At 34.8% G+C, this 23,060-nt stretch overlaps 2 protein-coding genes across 2 annotated transcripts; one reads left to right on the forward strand and one right to left on the reverse strand.

Moving 5' to 3' along the window:
- Positions 1-643: 643 nt before the first annotated feature.
- LOC113066090 (DDB1- and CUL4-associated factor 11-like) lies at positions 644-12,138 on the forward strand. The gene is made up of 15 exons (XM_026237719.1): positions 644-862; positions 1,595-1,781; positions 1,902-2,029; positions 2,151-2,269; positions 2,729-2,793; positions 2,943-3,043; positions 3,464-3,610; positions 3,702-3,756; positions 5,790-5,858; positions 6,125-6,182; positions 6,636-6,821; positions 8,538-8,691; positions 8,813-8,965; positions 9,067-9,173; positions 11,289-12,138. Exons 2-15 carry the CDS (start codon positions 1,606-1,608, stop codon positions 11,394-11,396), a joined length of 1,626 nt encoding a protein of 541 aa, XP_026093504.1. The 5' UTR covers positions 644-862; positions 1,595-1,605; the 3' UTR covers positions 11,397-12,138.
- A 6,261-nt stretch (positions 12,139-18,399) lies between these two features.
- On the reverse strand, positions 18,400-22,605 carry LOC113066091 (proteasome activator complex subunit 1). Its single transcript, XM_026237720.1, has 11 exons — positions 22,343-22,605; positions 22,145-22,177; positions 21,816-21,878; positions 21,058-21,159; positions 20,862-20,913; positions 20,532-20,629; positions 20,238-20,306; positions 19,146-19,213; positions 18,950-19,004; positions 18,772-18,858; positions 18,400-18,662 (listed from the first exon to the last, which is right to left on the reverse strand). The coding sequence occupies exons 1-11, from the start codon at positions 22,379-22,381 to the stop codon at positions 18,576-18,578; spliced, it is 753 nt and encodes a 250-aa protein (XP_026093505.1). The 5' UTR covers positions 22,382-22,605; the 3' UTR covers positions 18,400-18,575.
- Between the last annotated feature and the right edge of the window lie 455 nt (positions 22,606-23,060).

The following is a 23,060-nucleotide window of genomic DNA, read 5'->3' on the forward strand; positions in this document are numbered from 1 at the left end:
GTAGTGATGGAAAAGTCTGACAAAAGCAGTTTCAGGGTCTTGCTGTTTTTTTTAGTGTCTGTAATTTTGTAATTATTGACACATTTTAACAGTGTGTGTTAAGACCTCATGCTTATGTTTTGTTGTTTTCTATGAATTATTTACTATTTTTATTTTTTATTTCTTTTGGAATTTGTTTATGTTTGCTTATATATATATATATATATATATATATATATATATATATATATATATATATATATATATATATATATATATATATATTTTAAATGACATCGGACTATTTTTTATCATTTTACACTTAGGAAAACTAAACATACAGTAACAAATATCTACTGATCTATAATAGACAATATATAGATCAGTGAGTGAATTTAATTTCTCTAACCGAGGACTTTGCTAGGTAACTTCCAATGCTGAATTAAAGTTTATCGTAAAAAAACCAATATATATATTGGGAGCTCATGACAATAAAAAAAATCAGCAGTTTCTCTTATTGGAGTTATCAATACTTCTCTTACTGTTAATGGTTGGTGGCTGGAAAATATTTTCAATAAAGACGGCATAACTGTCAAATGCCTTTACGTTGTGAACGTGCTGTTTCTGTTATTCATGTTTGTTCTGTGTGAGAGCGTGTCACGTGACCTGAGGAAGGCGAGTCGCGAGATCGTAAACAACATGGCGCGTCACGAACCTAGAGAGTCTTAAAACCTACTCTGGGAAGCAAAAGCGTTTAGCTTACTGAACTCACACCTTTACAAGGTTCAGTTTTGATTTGACTGTTTGGTGGTTATTTACCGAGGTCTGCAGGAAGACACAAACGGAGCAGAAGAGCTGTCAAAGCGCTGTTACCAATTAACTGGTAGGTCTCTATTGTAGGTCGCTTACTGTTTGCTAGCTTGAGCGCTAAATTATAAACAAAGGGCTGTTTTGGATGTATATTTAACGTTACAAGTAGACTCTTATTAGCTTTTTTAAACTCTTATTTTGTAAATATGAAACCACTTGCTCTTTTCAGTTCTACCCTGTTGTTTTAGCACAACATTATTTTAAAACACGTTTAATGTCAAAATTTATCAAGACAAGCAGATATTGGGATGTTAATAGCACCGACATATCAAACAATTAATGAACTACATCATTGTTCATTTTGTACATATATAAATACATATTTATGCATTGTTTCATGTACATCTCAAATTTATAGTCAGGGAAGTATATTTCTTATTAATTGTGTGTATGTCCTATTATGTACAGTATTACTTAAACTGGTGTCAAATGTCTTTAAGAAGATCAATACATTTTTCTTTTCAATATTGATCATAATATTAATAATTGATAACAAAATCAGCATATTTCTGAAAGATCATGTGACACTGAAAACTGGAGTAATTGCTGCTGAATATTCAGCTTTGCCAAAACAGGAATTTCACATATTATTTGGGGGTATGTCATAGCTTCGACATAATTACTTAAAGATGGTGTTCAATGTCTTTAAATAAATTCGAGCATATTTATAATATTTTTTTGTGTTTTTATAATGATATGAATGTGATTGCTTGTATTGCTTATTTTTAAATGAACTATTTGGCAGACTATCAGTCTATGGGCTCTAAGTCCAGTTCTGGGATGTCCGGTCGAGGCTCTGGCAACAATCCAGACCAGTCCGAACCAGAACCTAACCAGAATTCCGATCAGACGGGTCACACACAAGCCGAGAGGCAGTCAGGATCGGAAGAGAACGTTGACTTGGCACAAGTTCTGGCGTACCTACTGCGGAGGTAATTATATACATAACCTGCATCACATACCTTTGCCTGGGCAGCATGTTCTGGAACACTGCCACTTCCTGTTTTGAATTACGGGTGCTGCAAATTGCTCTTCCTTTTTCTCTACTATAGGGGCCAGGTCCGCCTGGTCCATGGAAGTGGAGCAACGGGCCTACAGCTCGTGCAGTCATATTCAGACTCAGATGAGGACAGCGATGGGGCCTGGGATGGGCGGCTAGGACATCGATATGACCCTCCAGGTAAGAATTATGGACTGTATGGCATAATTTTCCTTCTATGAAATTGAGCAATGGTGCCATAAATACCATTGAATTAAACACTTCTGTGGTCATTTACTGTCCCTTATTTATTCTCGCTCAGTGGATGCCCAACCAGACACACAGGAAGTTGACCACAGTGAGATCCGCACACAGATCCTGCTTGCCACTGCTTCCTCATGCTTAAAGGGAAGACACAGTTTCACACAAATGCTGGCAGAGGTAAGGCGGATCTATGGATATTAGGTGTGTAACGATACACGTATTCTTATAAATGTTTTTGCTACGGGTCTTTCGTTTCGGGACGCATGTGTATCAAACAATACTACTGTGATTGTAGTTGTGTATCAAGTCACGCATCACCTAATTTCATCATAACATGGTAGCCCTTGCCTACGGAAAAGAACACTTATGTTTAATCTATCTAAGATTGTATTGGTCATATTGTACTATGATTTATAGCTTGTCTTTGATGGATAATGCAGAACATAAAGAGCTTTAAAAAAAATTGCATATTAAATTGCAATTGCAATATTGGTAAAAAAAATAAAAATAAAAAATAAATCTTTGCAGCTCTTCTGATTTGTAATTAAGAAATCAGGAAATATTTATACAGCCAAATAGAGCAGAGTTCAGAAATGTGTAGCTTTCTATAATCTAACTGTGTATTTCTTTCTGAAGCGGGAACAGGGACGGTGTCTGGGGTCAAGTTTCTCTCATGGAGAGTGCAGTCGAATCCGGTCACAGTAAGTGCAAAACTAATGCAGTGCTACAACAATAATAATGTATATTTGAAACATTTAAATACTAGATACTCACACGTGTCAGTACATTGGAAATAGAGATATTTTCTTTGCATGTGTGTATATAATACTTAATTTATATATCCTCATAGTTTCCTGCCTAATCATGTGGTATACAAGGACACTTACCAGCAAAAAGTATTTTGTGGAGTCTACAGTGATGAAGGAAACATGTTCCTGACAGCATGCCAAGGTGAAACTGTAATTCAAGACTTTGTCATTAGTATTTTTCTATTTTTAGTAGCTTCCAAATGTCAGTCATGTTCTCAGACATGTTCAAATGCATAGCAAAGTTCTACCAAAGTAATTGTTTCAATCTTTTTTTGGCTTTAATTTAAGTACATATAACTACCGTTCAAAAGTTTGGGGTCAACAAATTACAAATTTTAAAAAATATTCAAATAGAAAATGGTCATTTTAAATAGTAATGATATTTCACAGTATTACTCTTTTCTTCTTTTTTTTTTTTACTGTATTTTGATCAAATAAAAACAGCCTAAGTGAGCATAAGAGACTTATTACAAAAACAAACACACAAATCTTTGAACCAAACCTTTGAATTGCGTAGCACAAAAGGTATCTTATACTCTCCATTTTCTGTCTGTTTTTATAGATCAGAATATCAGGTTATATGACACTAGTAGGGGCCGTTTTACTCTAAAGAAGACGGTGAAGGCCAGAGATGTGGGCTGGAGCATTCTGGATGTGTGTTTCACCCCTGATGCACGTTGTGTGCTGTACTCCAGTTGGTCTGACTACAGTAAGACAGGGCCAAGTCACTTTAACTCCTTTATTGGCACTACTGTCATTTATTCCAGTAATGCATATCTGCCTGTGCTCCCTCTCTTTAGTCCATGTGTGCAGTGTAGATGGGGACAATGAAACACACACCGCTCTGGACCTCAAGTTAGTGTTTCCTCATAGTACATTTTAGCATTAAATCTCAGGTAATCACCTGTATGCTTCCTTTTCATGTTGATGACATATTAGAACAGAATTCCATAACCATTCATCACTACAGCCATCACATGATTGTGAGCTAACCAAAACTCAACACACTTGCAAAGTGAAATTTTAAAAGTAATGACCAATTATGATTGTTTTTGTTTATTTTAGGGAGTTCAAATCTTCTTCTTTTTTTCTTTCGACACTCATTACCATTGCCTGACTGATATATCATTTTGCCGATATGAGCCTGTCGCTGATATATCGGTATGGGCAAATATGTCGCCGATATGATTATTATTATTTTTTTACAGAACATATAATGTACCGTATATTCCAGACTATAAGTCAAACTTTTTTTCATAATTTGGCTTTTCCTGCGACTTATAGTCAGGTGCGACTTATTTGTCAAAATTAATTTGACATGAACCGAGAGAAATGATTCAATATAAAACATTACCGTCTCCAGCCGCCAGAGGGCGCTCTATGCTGCTCAGTGCTCCTGTAGTCTACACTGAAGACACAGAGCACCCTCTCGCGGCTGTAGATGGTAATGTTTTCTCTTGATTCTAAATAAATGCGACTTATAGTCCAGTGCGACTTATATGTTTTTTTCCTTGTCATGAGATATTTTTGGACTGATGCGACTTATACCCAGGTGCGACTTATAGTCCGAAAAATACGGTAGATAAAATGCTTGAAATGTTCTAATTAGTTAGTTTTTCCAGCAGAGCGTGCTCCATTGTTTGCTCCTGGCGACCTGGATGAAACGCTTTTAAGCATAAGTCTGTATTGAAAACCATTTAAACTTTTAATGGCCATATCTCAAGGGTTGTCTTATTCGACCTTACGTGCCCTGCGGAGTGAATGATTCTATGATTCCACTTCAAAGGTAATGTACACGTTACATTCAAAGGGCATTAAAGTGTGCGAGACGTGAATTTATATTATATTTATTTACAGATTATGTCACAATTCTTTATTAAATTTTGTCTGTGTATGAAGACAGTAGTGCAAATCCTTGAATGGATGTTCCGAAGTGAAATAAACTTCAACGGAATAATATTAAATGGAATTGAATTGAATTAAAGGTGAATAAACTTCAACTATACTGTTAAGTGTACTGATATCAGACTAATTTTGTATAATTTAGTGTTAAATTGTAAATGCCCTGCCTCCATTACATATCTCGGTTACATCATTATTTCATGACATGATCAATAAGTGTTTGATCACCACATTTGAGTGATCATTGCAAAAAAATGTTATGTATATATATTCAGCTTATGTATATACTGTATTCTATATATTGTGCCAGTCAAATGTTTTCACACACGAAAGGGAAAGTGTCAAAACAGTTGTCTGGTACTCTACTATATCATACACAGAGAATATCGGCCGATATATCGGTATCTGCCTTTTTTTTTTTTTACTCCCTAATATTGATATCGGCATCGCCCCCCCCTCCAAAAAAAACATTGGTTGGGCTCTACTCATTACTGTAGTAGCTAAGACATCATATATAAATAATAGATATTTGATTATGTTCATAATATGTAAGAAAAATAACCTTCCTATATTAAAATTTATAGTGTGTGTGTGTGTATATATATATATATATATATATATATATATATATTAGTAATTAAAGTTCCATAACACCAGATATGCTAATAATGCCAATAGCTGACTTTGCCAGTGTGTCTTTATGCCTCTCAAATCACATTCACATGACCATGATGACATCTTCTCTGCATTGCATTACATTTAGGGACCATCCTGTGATGAAAAACTGTAATATTATGCTTTTAGATGTTTGGTCTTTCTCTGTTCATCCCCAAATGAAAATGAGTTTATATGTGTAAAGATTTATATTTGATGATATATTTTTGCAGTTTAGCCTCTGAGATATATTTAATGTAATATCCATAGAAATTATTTTGTTGTTAATGTTCATTGTCGCTGATGCTGACAGGTGTTTTTTCTTCTTTCAGTCCTGATGAAAGGAGGTTCTGTGTTTTTTCTCTAGCAGCATCCACAGATGGAAAAGAAATTTTAGGCGGGTTAGTAATATACTATCGTCTAAGAATACTACCCCCAGCAAACAATCCTGTGCTAACAATTTTTTTTTTTTTTTTTATCTGGATACTTAAAAAAAATGTTTTTACACGATTTCCACTATTGGATTGTTATTCTATTCTATTTTATTTTAATTAATTAATTAATTAATTAAATTATTTAATAGCAGAATAACCGCCTACCATACATAGAAAACTAAAGTGTTTCTTTATTCTTAATGAGATAGATGCTTTTTGTCTCTATCAAATAGTGCAAACGATGGCTGTCTGTATGTGTTTGATCGTGAACAAAACAAGAGAACACTAAAGGTATGATTCACACATTAGTAAAGTAATAGATGGGCATACATTTGCACTTTTATTAATATAACAATAAAAAAATATTTATTCAGAATCCAGTGGATAAGAAAAAGTCACAAATACCCCATCATCAGTAACCCAAAAACATTTAGGTGCACTTCCAGATCTGCTGCACTTCTAAATACAATACATTTATTTTAAAAAATGTTGGTGGAAATGTTTTTATTAATGGCGCAAGCTTTTTATTGGATCAATATCAGTTAACTCTACTGTCAATCTGTCATATTTCTCAGCCATCCTTTGATCTTTACAGCTTCCTGTTCTCATTGCATCAAATGTCTATTGTTATGAATATAAAGTGATCATTGATGTGCAAGCTACATTTAATGAGAACAATATCCAGACATTACCCTCTGTAGCATGACTCAAGTGTTTTTCTTTCTCTATCTCCCCATCTTTCAGATCGACGCTCATGACGATGATGTGAATGCCGTAGCGTTTGCAGACAGTTCATCACAGCTGCTGTTCTCAGGCAGTGATGATGCTCTGTGCAAGGTATGGGACAGACGTACCCTCAGAGAAGACCGACCACAGCCTGTGGGTCAACTGGCCGGACACAGAGACGGAATCACCTTCATACACAGCAAGGTATAATAGCACAATCCATACTGTCATATTTGATTTGATCTTCATCAAGACAGTGTGTTTACAATACAGTTTTACAATATACTGCACAAACCTTTTAGGTAATAATATTATTATAAGACAGATGATTGTGAGCATGGTACAATATACACTTCAGTTTAAAGGATGTTAACCAAGGCTGCACTTAATTGATCAAAATCAGCGGTCATTACTGGAAAATTGTGGAAACTGTGAAACATTTTTCCAGGTTCTTTGATGAATAGAACGGTCAGTAGGCCAATAATTTGTAATAGTCCTCCATAAAAATATGCACTCAAGATAGCAGAGTAACCTTTTGTGTAACTACTTATATGAAGCATTCATTAGCCGCATTTCCACTGTCGGGCCAGTGCGAGCCAGGGCTTAAAGCGGGCCGGGCGGGGCTCATAGCCCCGGGCCAGTAGCACGAGGCCAGAATAGCGCAGGGTTTCCACAGAGGAGCTTGAAGCACTGCTGCACGTCACTAAAACACGCCCTTTACACGCCTCTCAGAACAACGTCATGCAACCTCATTATTTCACCAACAAAGAGAAGTTATCAGAAAACTAAGAAATAAGCCACTGGAACATGCGCGAACACAAAACGAACATGATAAAAGCGGCCGTTTGTTTGCATGCTTTGTTATATATTCAAATTCAAAAGCATCGATGTTTTAACTATAGAATTGATTTATTTTATCAGGACTCAAAATTAATCACACATAAATACACTTATTACTATTTTATTTATTTATTTATTTTTAACGCTTATGAAAATAGCCTGCTTATTCAGTCGAGTCTGTTTCTGTTTATTAGCCACAGTAGCCGTCACATTTAGAATTAATGATAATATCTCTATTTTTATAAAAACTCCCGAACAAAAAACATTATTAGGCTATATTCTTTTATGATAGGCAACGTGAGAAAAACTCTCGAGACGAGGCTTGTGACAGATAATATAAGTTACTTAATAAATACACGACTGTGATAGAGAATAAGAAGCTGACGTCTGATTTCTCCAAGCAGTCATATTTAACATCTTTACTGTGTAACGTTAATGTTTAGCGTGCATAGTCTTTTACATCGCTTTATTCGCTTATAAATATTTCTGCCTTGTTTAGTGATTATAATCCACATCGGATCAAGTTATTTCAAACACTTGCTGCTAACTAAGAGTGAGTTTTGAGCTTAACTTATTTTAAAAGTCTTTAATGCTGCTGTTAAAACTGTTATCTTTCTGAAATGATCCGCGCTGACGCTCTCCAGACGCTGAGACACTCCGCCTTTGTTCATAACCCCTCCTCTAGCCCCAGCTGGCCCGCTTTGGCCCAAGGTTTTCGTCGGGCCAAAAAACTTGGTCGTTGGCCCCGAGGAAGCCCCGGCGAGGCACGATCAAGCCCCGGAAGTGACTGTGGAAACGCGACTGGCCCTGGCACGCACTAGCACGCCCGGTCCTAGCTCGATAGTGGAAACACGGCTATTAAAACTACATGTCAGAAATATGTGGCTACTTCCTTCTTATTAATGGGGTTGACTATTCCAGCTGCGTCCAGGTGCATAAAAGCAAACCATGGACGTCCACATACTTTTTGGCCATGTATTCTTTGTCACAGTGAACAAGACAAAGGTCCATAACAGTTAAAGAACAGGACTGTTATCATAAAATTCTCATGTTCAAATGCATACGTATGTTGTCCTATAGGGCGACGCTCGGTACTTGATCAGCAACTCCAAAGATCAGACCATTAAGTTGTGGGACGTGAGGAAGTTTTCATCTAAAGAGGGGCTCACAGCCTCACGGCAAGCTGTCACACAACAGAACTGGGACTACCGCTGGCAGCAGGTTCCCCAGAGAGGTGCGTTAGCATGCTTGAGCAACTGTAGCAGACCTGCTAGCCCTGTTGGTTTGTGGTCAACCTTCGTTTTACAATTGAACACAGAGTGCCTGCTCTGACTTGTTATTTTGTTGGCCTGCAGCACTAAAGAAGCATAAGCTGACTGGTGACACCTCTGTGATGACCTACAGAGGACACGGGGTTCTGCACACGCTCATTCGCTGCCGCTTTTCGCCTGAATTCAGCACTGGACAGAAGTTAATTTACACAGGCTGTTCAACAGGCAAAATCGTCAGTAAGTAGATAATAATCGCATGCGTGAAATTGTCTTTGAAAGTGGCTTTTTATTATTATCCAAATCTGCATAATTTCACCTCCTCCCATCTTTTTTTGTAGTCTACGATGTGTTGACGGGAAGCATTGTGTCCAAATTGTCCAATCATGACGCATGTGTGAGGGACGTCAGCTGGCACCCGTATCACAACAACATGGTCAGCAGCTCTGTAAGTAAAACCATTGTTTACTACTGGAGTTTTTTTTTGTTAATTAAAACTGACGAAACATATTTGTTGACAAGAAGAAACAACATCATTAAACAGTTAATCTATCCACAGGCGCATTGACCAAAAAGATGGGACTAATATATATACATACAGTACAGACCAAAAGTTTGGAAAGATTTTGAAAGAAGTTTCTTCTGCTCATCAAGCCTGCATTTATTTGATCAAAAAAAAAACAAAGATGGAAATATTGTGATATATTATTACAATTTAAAAATTATTGTTTTTAAATTTATTATAATTTAATTTAATATTTATTCTGTGATGCAAAGCTGAATTTGTAGGATCATTATCACATGATCCTTTAGAAATCATTCTAATATGATGATTCATTATCAAAGTTGGAAACAGTTCTGCTGCTTAATATTTTTTCAGAACATGTGATACTTTTTAGGATACTTTGATGAATAAAAAGTAAAAAAAAAAAAAAAAAAAACTATGTTTTTAAAATATGAAATATAAAATAAAAAAATAAAATATTTAAAACACTGCTGGTCAGTAATTTGGGGTCAGTAATTTTTTTTCTTTCTTTTTTTTTAATAAAATAAATACTTTCATTCAGCAAGGATGTGTTAAATTGATAAAAAGTGATAGTAAAGGAAATATATTATTAGAATATATATTATTACAATTTTTTTTTTTTGAATAAATGCAACAATTATTTTTAACCTTTTATTCATCAAATATATTAGACAGCAGAACTGTTTCCAACACTCATAATAAATCAGAATATTAGAATGATTTCTAAATGATCATGTGATCGACTGGATGTTACATGTGACACTGAAGGCTGGAGTAATGATACTGAAAAATCAGCTTTGCATCACAGGAATATATTTTTTTTTAAGTATATTCAAATAGAAAACTATTATTTTAAGTTGTAATAATATTTCACAATATTACTGTTTTTTTCTGTATTTTTGATCAAATAAATGCAGGCTTGATGAGCAGAAGAAACTTAATAGTAATGTTTGCAAACTTTTGGTCTGTACTGTATATATATATATATATATATATATATATATATATATATATATATATATATATATATATATATATATATATATATATATACATATATATATATATACATACATATATATATATACATATATACATATATATATATATATATATACATATATATATATATACATATATATATATATATATATATATATATATATATATATATAAATCTCTCTATATTTTCTTAAACAAAAAAAAAAAAGAGGAGAAAAAATATAGGCCTCCAGCAGTTTTCATGCTTGTGGTAGCCAGATGTCATGAGTAACCAATAAGAGTTTATCTCTTTGAAGGACACATTTTCTTCCCTGTGCTTACTGATAATCTGAAAACACTGGCAAACGTATAAGTTTGAGTTTAGCCATCTCCATTGAGAGCTTTTTGCCTGTTTTCATCCAAAGTGAATTTGGAGGCCAAGACGTTAAAGGAAATCAACCAGTGAACCACTCCTTGATGATTCTGGCAGTGTGGCATGGCAATTATTCTGTTGATCATGCCCATCACTGGCAAGGTACACAGTTGCCATGAATGGGTGTAGTTGGTCCTCAATGAGGTTCAGATACCTGACAGCTGTCAAGGATTGTGCTTTTGAGATAATAGGGCTTAAAGTGTCCCAAGAAAACATCGCCCACAGCATAACACCACTGCCAGTGGCCTTTGTCCACCCAACAGTGCATCCAGGTACCATAGACTCATCGAAAAATACATTGGCATCATCTGTATTAAAGATATACTTCATCCGAGTGAATATAATAGCCTTGACAGACTTGGAGTTCCACAACTATTGGCTTTGTTCTCTCTCACTGGACTCGTGGTGTAGGTGATGAAAAAGTGGAAAGCAGGCATTTGGACCAAAGCACTGTGAGGCAAGGGAGGGGAAGACTCACAATGTTTCTAAACTTAAAACACATTTTTGTGTTTTACTACTTTACTACACAATTATTTAAAGTATTACACATTGTTATTTATAATACACAGACTGGTTGTTAATCCCCCGGGTCTTTTTTCCTTCTCTTGTCACTGTTCGCTCAGTGGGATGGTGCCATACGTCGGTGGGAACACACGCAGAACCCCCTTCTGGACAGCGACAGAGAGAGGATGAACGTGGATATGCTGGAGATGGAAACCAAATGCTGTTGACGATGTCAGAGGAAGATGGTGACATCGTAGTAGGAATAGGATGGAGCAGGAATAAAGAGAAACAGAAAAAATCAGAAAAGAACATTTTGTAAAATCAAATTGATGTAGCGTTAGGCAGGGTCTTCAGGTTTTTTATTTCACATTATAGGCACAAAAAGATGATACACACACATGTTTAAGCTAAAAGGATCATTGACATTTAATTAATGGACACGGGGCGTGCTGTGATTTCTCTTTTACGCCTCTCTTTCAGCTCAGAGATTTAAGCGCAGGTTTAAGCTTAACTGAGTGAGTTTCACCAATATAAAGAACGCCGATTTCAGACGGGCACAGCACAACTGCTTAGCTTGAAAAATGACTGTATGGTAACTGCTTTACCCAAAAAAAGCAATACCTGGATAATGGACATGTCTCTAAAAGTGCAAAGAATTCTGGGAATAATTCTAAATATTGTAAGATATTTTATTGCTATTAATGTTCAGGATTAGATTTTGTAGTACAATGTAAAATGATATTTTCTGTCAAAACTGAATGCGAGTTTAATGTGCGTGTGTGGAGACAGTAGTGGGTTTACGGGGTACGGGAGGGAGATTCTTTATGCGTATGTGTGTGAGCATGTGTGCAGATATGTTTCTGTTGAAACAAAGGATTGATTTGTGTGTGATTTAAGTGCATTTCAGATTAATTGGAACACTCACAAAATGTTTTTACACGAATAATTAAACTCACGTGCACAACTTTGTTTGGACTCTGAGTCTTATATATTTCAGCCAGCAACAAACAAATAGTTATTTTGCATTGTAAGCCAATTTGTATGTGCTACATGCATTCAAAATTATTTTTCAAACTGTTGAGAGTGACAGTGACCGTGTCTCATATAGTCTGGACAAGAGTGTACTGTATATTTGCTAGATTTTAGAGATAGGTAAAGCTAAAGAGGAGAAACCATCTAACCTGTGAAAAAACAAAAATATGTGGTCAACATATACATAACTATTCAAAATTTTGGGCTCGGGAAGAACTTTTTTTTAAGGAGATCATGTATTCAGCTTCACTATCACAGAAATAAATTACTTGTAAAATATATTGAAATAGAAAAGAGCCGATTTAGTTTATATTATATCATAATATTACTTTTTTAGTGTATTGTTTAATCAAAGAAATGCAGACTTTGTAAGCATTTCTCAGAAAACAATAAAAAGAAATATTAATGCCAAACTTTTGAACAGTACTGTAAATAACAATAAATAGTGGGGGAACATTTTGAATGAGCACATTTATTACAATAATCATAGTCCATATAGTTACCAATTATCTGTTTATATTAGTTATAGCAAATAGAGTAAAATGAGTCGATGTAACAATAACAAACAGGTTTAGAAAAAAAATACATGCACTAGATCAGATTATATGTTTTATATTTGTTGTTTTGTGTGTGTTGTGTTGTTTATTTATGTTTATCTGGTGTTACGTTTTTTTTTTTTTTTTTAAGGCCAAAGTTAATTTTAATCCATATTACAGATAAAGCTGCTAAATATGGTTGAAACCACAAAGGGAATGTTGCTGTGCTGCTTTATATTACACACGCACACAGAGCAAACTGATAAGATATAAATGTTTGTAGCTATTAGAGAGCTAAATGTTGTCAGGACTGTGTGTGTGTGTGTGCAGGGGCGTAGCAACCGGGGGGACGGGGGGGACACGTCCCCCGCACTTTTAGAAACAGGTGATTCTGACCCCTGCTAATTTTTTTTTTTTTTTTTTTTTTTAGGATCCAGCGTGAATATTTCCTGTAGTGTTCTCCGATTTGTTACTTAGATTTGAGTGAAGTAACATTCAGCCAATCACAGAGCGAATCATCTCCTGGGCGCGTCTGCTATGAGCTTCAAATCTCTTGTTGCTCTTCTGAATTTTCGTTCGTTCGTTTGTTCACTTTGCTATTAGGCCGTCTGGGATAAAATGCACCCCAGAAAAAAGTAAAGGACGATTACATCCTTTTTTCAAACACACACTGTAAGTATGTTACAGTATGTCGCGATGATGTGTTAAATTGATAAAAAGTGATAGTAAAGGAAATATATTATTAGAATATATATTATTAGAATTTTTTTTTTTAATAAATGCAAAAATTACTTTTAACCTTTTATTCATCAAATATATTAGACAGCAGAACTGTTTCAAACACTCATAATAAATCAGAATATTAGAATGATTTCTAAATGATCATGTGATCGACTGGATGTTACATGTGACACTGAAGGCTGGAGTAATGAAACTGAAAAATCAGCTTTGCATCACAGGAATAATTTTTTTTTAAGTATATTCAAATAGAAAACTATTATTTTAAGTTGTAATAATATTTCACAATATTACTGTTTTTTTCTGTATTTTTGATCAAATAAATGCAGGCTTGATGAGCAGAAGAAACTTAATAGTAATGTTTCCAAACTTTTGGTCTGTACTGTATATATATATATATATATATATATATATATATATATATATATATATATATATATATATATATATATATATATATATATATATATATATATATATATATAAAATCTCTCTATATTTTCTTAAACAAAAAAAAAAAAGAGGAGAAAAAATATAGGCCTCCAGCAGTTTTCATGCTTGTGGTAGCCAGATGTCATTAGTAACCAATAAGAGTTTATCTCTTTGAAGGACACATTTTCTTTCCTGTGCTTACTGATAATCTGAAAACACTGGCAAACGTATAAGTTTGAGTTTAGCCATCTCCATTGAGAGCTTTTTGCCTGTTTTCATCCATCCATGAATGGGTGCAGTTGGTCCTCAATGAGGTTCAAATACCTGACAACTGTCAAGGATTGTGCTTTTGAGATAATAGGGCTCAAAGTGTCCCAAGAAAACATCGCCCACAGCATAACACCACTGCCAGTGGCCTTTGTTCACCCAACAGTGCATCCAGGTACCATAGACTCATCGAAAAATACATTGGCATCATCTGTATTAAAGATATACTTCATCCGAGTGAATATAATAGCCTTGACAGACTTGGAGTTCCACAACTATTGGCTTTGTTCTCTCTCACTGGACTCGTGCGTGTAGGTGATGAAAAAGTGGAAAGCAGGCATTTGGACCAAAGCACTGTGAGGCAAGGGAGGGGAAGACTCACAATGTTTCTAAACTTAAAACACATTTTTGTGTTTTACTACTTTACTACACAATTATTTAAAGTATTACACATTGCTATTTATAATACACAGACTGGTTGTTAATCCCCCGGGTCTTTTTTCCTTCTCTTGTCACTGTTCGCTCAGTGGGATGGTGCCATACGTCGGTGGGAACACACGCAGAACCCCCTTCTGGACAGCGACAGAGAGAGGATGAACGTGGATATGCTGGAGATGGAAACCAAATGCTGTTGACGATGTCAGAGGAAGATGGTGACATCGTAGTAGGAATAGGATGGAGCAGGAATAAAGAGAAACAGAAAAAATCAGAAAAGAACATTTTGTAAAATCAAATTGATGTAGCGTTAGGCAGGGTCTTCAGGTTTTTTATTTCACATTATAGGCACAAAAAGATGATACACACACATGTTTAAGCTAAAAGGATCATTGACATTTAGTTAATGGACACGGGGCGTGCTGTGATTTCTCTTTTACGCCTCTCTTTCAGCTCAGAGATTTAAGCGCAGGTTTAAGCTTAACTGAGTGAGTTTCACCAATATAAAGAACGCCGATTTCAGACGGGCACAGCACAACTGCTTAGCTTGAAAAATGACTGTATGGTAACTGCTTTACCCAAAAAAAGCAATACCTGGATAATGGACATGTCTCTAAAAGTGCAAAGAATTCTGGGAATAATTCTAAATATTGTAAGATATTTTATTGCTATTAATGTTCAGGATTAGATTTTGTAGTACAATGTAAAATGATATTTTCTGTCAAAACTGAATGCGAGTTTAATGTGCGTGTGTGGAGACAGTAGTGGGTTTACGGGGTACGGGAGGGAGATTCTTTATGCGTATGTGTGTGAGCATGTGTGCAGATATGTTTCTGTTGAAACAAAGGATTGATTTGTGTGTGATTTAAGTGCATTTCAGATTAATTGGAACACTCACAAAATGTTTTTACACGAATAATTAAACTCACGTGCACAACTTTGTTTGGACTCTGAGTCTTATATATTTCAGCCAGCAACAAACAAATAGTTATTTTGCATTGTAAGCCAATTTGTATGTGCTACATGCATTCAAAATAATTTTTCAAACTGTTGAGAGTGACAGTGACCGTGTCTCATATAGTCTGGACAAGAGTGTACTGTATATTTGCTAGATTTTAGAGATAGGTAAAGCTAGAGAGGAGAAACCATCTAACCTGTGAAAAAACAAAAATATGTGGTCAACATATACATAACTATTCAAAATTTTGGGCTCGGGAAGAACTTTTTTTTAAGGAGATCATGTATTCAGCTTCACTATCACAGAAATAAATTACTTGTAAAATATATTGAAATAGAAAAGAGCCGATTTAGTTTATATTATATCATAATATTACTTTTTTAATGTATTGTTTAATCAAAGAAATGCAGACTTTGTAAGCATTTCTCAGAAAACAATAAAAAGAAATATTAATGCCAAACTTTTGAACAGTACTGTAAATAACAATAAATAGTGGGGGAACATTTTGAATAAGCACATTTATTACAATAATCATAGTCCATATAGTTACCAATTATCTGTTTATATTAGTTATAGCAAATAGAGTAAAATGAGTCGATGTAACAATAACAAACAGGTTTAGAAAAAAAAAATACATGCACTAGATCAGATTATATGTTTTATATTTGTTGTTTTGTGTGTGTTGTGTTGTTTATTTATGTTTGTCTGGTGTTACGTTTTTTTGTTTTTTTTTCAAAGCCAAAGTTTATTTTAATCCATATTACAGATAAAGCTGCTAAATATGGTTGAAACCACAAAGGGAAGGTTGCTGTGCTGCTTTATATTACACACACACACACACACACAGAGCAAACTGATAAGATAGAAATGTTTGTAGCTATTAGAGAGCTAAATGTTGTCAGGACTGTGTGTGTGTGTGTGTGTGTGTGTGTGTGTGTGTGAGAGAGAGAGAGAGAGAGAGAGAGAGAGAGAGAGAGACATAATAAGTGTGATATAAACCGGCAGGTTGAACTCAACTGTGAAAACAAAAGGGAAGCTAATAACCCTGCTGACAGATGGTAAAACAATCTCAATTCTGTCCTTGTCTCAGTTTCGGCTGTTAGTCGATCTGATGGACATGCAGTGGAAGTTCTGCCCCCAGCAAACCAAGATGGATCTTTTGGGCCTAAAGGAGATACTTTATAAGATCCATAACTCTGTCAGCAAACGTCTGCACTGGGCTCTGGAGCAGTTTACTGATCTCACAGCTGGACTACTGGCTCGTTTCTTTTTTAGACCGCATTTTCACTTCCTTTTCTCTGTGCTGGTGATGTTGGGACCTGCTCTGAGTTTCCAAGTACAGCATATTTGGCAACAAGAACCACTACCTGTACAGGCAAGATCTTATTCTAGTTAACTTTATAATTACTAGAATTACCTCATCACAGTTTCTGAGTGTGAAGCTGATCTTCTAATATATATATATATATATATATATATATATATATATATATATATATATGAAAGACGTAGTCAGAATAGTCTATCTGCCATAAGTAGTTCAACCATACTGTTATGAAGCTACGAGAATACTGTTTATAAGTGAAGAAAACAAAAATAACAACTTTATTCAGCAGTTCCATTGTCAACAGTCTTCAAACTGCGTCAGCCGTGCCACAAGGATGCACAGTTTTCTTTCAAATCGAAGCATAAATACATCTAGAAACAGTACATCCTTGTGCTGACATGGGGGTAAATGATTAATGACAAAATGACTAAATTTCATTTTGGGGTGGAGTATCCCTTTAAGATGTGTGCATCAAAAGTGATTTAATGTCCATAGAAAGCACATTAAATGTAAGTAAAGTGTCTACTTTTAAGGTTTCAAATAAGTTTTTGGAGAACAAAATGTCAAAATCATTCAATATACAACATGTAAAAATTCAAACATCATGCTTATTCTGACGTATAAATAATAAAATATATAAAACAATTTGGGAGGATATTAAATTTGATTAGTTCAGTAAAAATAAGTAAAGATTTCTTCCTGAAAAATGGGCAAAACCTAGGCTAGTGATATATAAATAAAACTATCAATATATAAAGAAAATTACAAACTAATACTTGTGAAAATGGTTACAGTATAGTTCAGTGGAAACAAAATGAACTTATTTCAACTGTTTTTGAGTTTCTTATGTTCACGAAGGCCATATTTATTTGATAAAAAATACTGTAAAATAGTAATATTGTGAAATATTATTAGAATTTAAAAATAGCCATTTCCTATTTTAATATATTTATAAATATAATTTTCTTGTGTGATTATCTTTACTCCATTACTACAACTTTTTGTAACATTATAAATGTCTTTCCTGTCTCTGTTGATCAATGATAAAAGTATTAATTTCTTAAAAATAAAAAAAAATACATTTAACACTTGTACATGAGTGTAAAACAGAGGCTGTATATTCTGCAACAAATTTATAAAACTCCACAAACTTTTGTTAACAAGGAAGATAAATTATATATTATTTTGTACATTTAATCAATTGATGTTTTTTTCCTCATAATTTTGTGGAAACCATGCTACATTTTTTCCAGGATAATTTGGTAAATAGAAAGTTCAAAAGAACAAAGAACAGAAATCTTTAGTAACAAAATTTTGATACATTTTTTGCACCCTTATTGAATAACAGTATTGATTTCTGATCAAAAATCTTACTGATCATTTGAACTGGCAGCATACATAAAGAATTAAGCAGTTATTTTCCTGTTTTCCCCGACTGTAATAATTATTAAGGATAATAAAACAAATGTTTTGACATTTGGAATAAAAACATGAGTGATACCACATTTGGATACACTTTTTTATTTATTGAGTAAAAGCTGTACTACAATAGGCTCTGTTGATGTAACTGAAGCTGAAGTCAGTGCACTGTGACAGCGCTTCTGAAACTGAATACGACATGTTTTTACTTTTCAGCAAATGTGTGTTTGTAGGTCTTTTCAGTGCAGATCAGCTGCTGTACTCAGTAGATAAGTGCCTTTGAAGATAAGTCTCCTCTGGGCTTCTTAATCTTGTCAAAATTCTTGGTGATGACGTCATACAGCACGGCCTAGAGATGAAATCAGCCATCTTTTTCAGACACATCTCACCACCATCCATTCAAATCAGAATTACAGCACTGAGACGTTCTGTTTAGGGCAAGCTGAGACTGAACTTACGTAAGTGTTGCGAATCTCCAGGACTATGATGCGTAACTCGCAGTACTGGTTCTGATCGAGTTCATGGACAAGCTGCCTGAAATCTCCCTGTTGATAAGCGACAAAACAATCAAGTGATCAGAAGCTCAAAGGTGTTGAAAACATGTGAAATGATCAACTGAACAGCCAATAAACTGACCACATGTGGCTGTTTGGAAGCCTTGGCTACAGCATCTCCTCTCTCGCTGTAGTACCTGAGGAGACAGAAACATGTCACAACTGCATGTTCATGTCTAACGATTAATAAAATATCAAATAAAATACATTAATATGAATGTGTTTATAATGAAGACATCAAGAGGGTAAGTGTTTGTAATGCAGTCGGGACTCTTTACTTGGAAATCTGTGTCTGGAATCCTTCGATCTTGGTGCGGGTGTTGGTAAACAGTTCAAAAACTTTTTCCTGTTGGAACATTTGTGCTTTTATTTACTGTAAACGTACTATTATTAAATACACAGCATCGTTCAAAAATGTGGGGTTAGTGAGATTCTTTTGAAGTTTTGTTTGCGATATATGTTTGTACTGCCACTTTTGATCAGTGTAGTGTGTCCGTGGCCATATGCGCCGTTCATACGGGACACGTCCCAGCCAGGATTTTAATAATATTAAAATATCCAGGTTTTGGCTATTTGCACTGTGCAGGTTGATTGTTGTGTAACATTCATGAGAGCTATAAAGAGCAGAGCAGACGGCTCCTTATGCTTTCGAATCGCTTTCACGTGTTTGTTCGTTCGTTTGACTTGAAGCATTGTTGCGCACTTTTAATTTTTTTTCTTTTGGATTTGTGCGCAGCGACGCTTCAAGTCATTCGAATGAACAAACACGTGTGTATATTTACATCGTTTTGATCGTTCCCTCTAGATCTCACCTTCTCACACGCAGCCCCACGATTGGTCGATTATGTACAATACCTGCATGTTATTGGTCCTACTGCTATGGATGTTTTAGGCAATATTAAAATCCTGGCCGGGACGTGTCACGTATGAACGGCGCATATGGCCACCCTAGTCCTTGTTGGAAACAAAGTGAATGACCCCAAACTTTTGAATGGTAATGTAATTTAACATTATAATTAATATTAATAAAAGTAAAAACGATGCATGTGCATTGGTTAAAAACAGAGTCAAATAGTAGCATATATATTTGCTACAACTGTCCTTCACACAAATTTATAAAACTTGCCCACATTGCACATCATTTTGATATAAAGTAATTGGGATAAACTATTAATCATTTAAGTTAGTCTATTAACTATTTGTTTTTTGTTTTTTCAGTATGCCTAGTTAGGACTCATTTTTTTAAACAACATATGTAATGCATAAATATGTATAAATTCTAATCTAAACGTAAACTTAAGAATGATTCATTTAACAACAGTTATTTCATTCTGTCACAAGTGTGCATGACGCCAGATCCATTAACTGACCTGCACAGCAACTCCAAAGTTGTTCCCATCTTCAATTTTGGGAATCTGTAGCTGTATCCACATTGACACCTGGACATGTGTGCAACACAAATATTACACAATGTACATAAAATGATGTTGTACCAAAATGCTTTATTAAATGTATTGGTGACAACATACAGTATAAAATATTTACTATAATTATAAACCTAGAAACTAAACTATTATAGAACCAGTTAAACAATAACTAGTCAAAAAAAAAAAAGTAATTTAACCTCAGATCTGCATAATTAGCATATGATGGCACTTCCTCACCGTGTTAAGACACTCCTTCTGAATCTGGATCTCAGGCTTGATCTGTTTGATGAGTTTCTCTACTGTCTCATTGCAGGCGATGGGACCACAGGGAGGACCTTTCAGATCACAATCAGCATCATTAAATCTGTGCTCTTCAAAGCACCACTTTGTAACCCATCACCAATTGGATGGAGATACACAATACTTTAACAGTGACTTAGTGCCCCCTGTGTTCATACTGTGAATTACACTTAGTCATTTTGCATTTGGGAAATTCAGGTCTAGGGAAGAGATAACCAAAAGTGTGACATTTTCAGTTTCGTTTTCAAATTCCTTCTAAACATTTACCTTCGTCCTCGTCTTCTTTATCTCCACCCTTCTTTCCCCCTTTGGCCTCTTTCTGTGTGAATAAAATGTCATTACTTGCTTTAAAGTCTAATCGAATACTTAAACCGAACCACAGTAAAGTGGATCTATTAACTTAAAAAAGAAATGAAAGTGAAAAATGATGCTTGTTAATAATAAATGATGTGATTATGATTACCTCCTCTTTCTTCTTCCTTTTGAGCTCCTCTTTGGCCGGGTCAGGGATCGGGATGTCCAGAGGAGCCCTGATAACGGACAGATCCTTCAGACTGCAGGAATCCTAAATAAAATAAACCCATAATAAACAGATATACAGCATTTCTTATCCACGGCACAATCTGTCCTCGATGAGTGTGGATGTTAAAGGGACAGTTCACCCAAAAATGTATATTCTGTTGTTAATGACTCACCCTCATGTCTTTACAAACTCATCTTTCAAACACAAATTAAGATAATTTTTTTATGGATAGAGTACACTCTTGTTTTAAAACATAAACCGCTGAAGTTGCTTCATACCTTGCCATTTTTCTCTTCCCTTTAACAACAGCCAATGGCCCTAGTACAGCATTTATATAAACACTCCAGTAGGGATTATGTCCTGTATATCACCACTATCCTCTGTGGCAATCTCTGAGGTAATTTGGGGAAGAAGATTTGCTCAGGAAAGTTTTTTTTTTGCACACCAAATGACCTTACTTTGTTTCTGTGCCTTAACCATGGTAGGACCCCTGCTGTCTATGGAGGGTCAGAAAGCTCTCGGATTTCATCAAAAATATAATAATTTGTGTTCTGAAGGAGAAAGAAGATCTTATGGGTTGGGAACGACATGAGGGTGAGTATTTAATGACAGAATTTTCATTAAAATTTTCAATTTTTTGGTGAACTATCCCTTTAATGAACGCACCTGCTGTTTTCAAATGATGAATGACTTTATACCTGTAAGATGTTGTCCAGCTCTGCTATCTTCTCAGGGAAGAAGTTTGAGATCAGCTGTTCGGCCTGTTTAAAACCCACATTTGACAGTTTAACACATCTTTCGCTACAGCTATTGTTACTGGTGTGAAATAATAACTTATTATTGGTTCTCCTTTGAAGCGCAGTATGAATGGTTCTGTCATGTTGTTTTATTTTTAGAATTATAATGGTGTATGATGCACAGGTTTATTGTGGTAACTGTAATAGCCTAGCTGTGGTATTTTTGGCATAAACTGTAATTACTGTGGTGCATTTTTAAAAGTAATGTAAGAGCGTGACTGTGTAATTACCTCCTTGGTGATTTTTTTGGAGAATCCATCCACCTGCAAAATACATAGGAAGAATTTGTCAAACTTGCCACTTAAAAGCACGTTCAATGTATACGCCCATATTTATAAGCAGGTTAGACTCAAAATGCAGGATTTCTGAAAAAGAAACAGTCATAACTAAGTTTAAATCATGTTTCGGGCCTATAATAGGCGTCCAACCTGTTTCTTAGACTCAGGGCTCATGTCTAAGGAAGTCATCGTTGCAGGATACTCGTTTCGATTTGTCTCGCTAAAATTTATTAAAGCTGTTTGCAGAAAAACACGCGTTTAAAGTCTCATCCCACTAGACAGCGGGGGATTTTTGATGAAAAGAGAAGACAGGATCCAGTTGTTATCAACGAAACGAGGAGAAGTCGCAGTTAGTCAGCACAAAGAATGAAAATGAAAGTGAATCAAGAGACAAATAGATCTTTCTCGATGTGACCGCGAGGGGGCGACAAGTAAAACTCACGGAAACTAGAATAAAAGTCCTACTGGCCATATTCATTTATTTACTTAATTATTTAACTAGGAACAAACAAATTAGATAAAATATGGTGCCAGTGGTTAGAACATATTCTCTTTAATTCATTTGGCATTTTGTTTAATGTCATTTTTAGTAGAAAAAAAACTGTAATTGAGCAATAGAGTAAATGAGGAATGGATTAAAGATGCCGCCTTCTATCTATATGTACTGTATATACCATTATTTTGTATTTTAAATTATAGAAAATGTCCAAAATATTCGCTTATATGTATTTCAAATGAATGAGGGAAAACATCAATATTTTTAAATGAAAATATATAAATGGTATTAAAAGAAAAATGAAAAAAAAAAAATGTAATGTGAAATAAAATGTAATGAAACAAATTAATGTATTTGGGATATACATTATTT

The sequence above is a fragment of the Carassius auratus genome, chromosome 49, assembly GCF_003368295.1.
Source record: "Carassius auratus strain Wakin chromosome 49, ASM336829v1, whole genome shotgun sequence".
Taxonomy (NCBI): domain Eukaryota; kingdom Metazoa; phylum Chordata; class Actinopteri; order Cypriniformes; family Cyprinidae; genus Carassius; species Carassius auratus.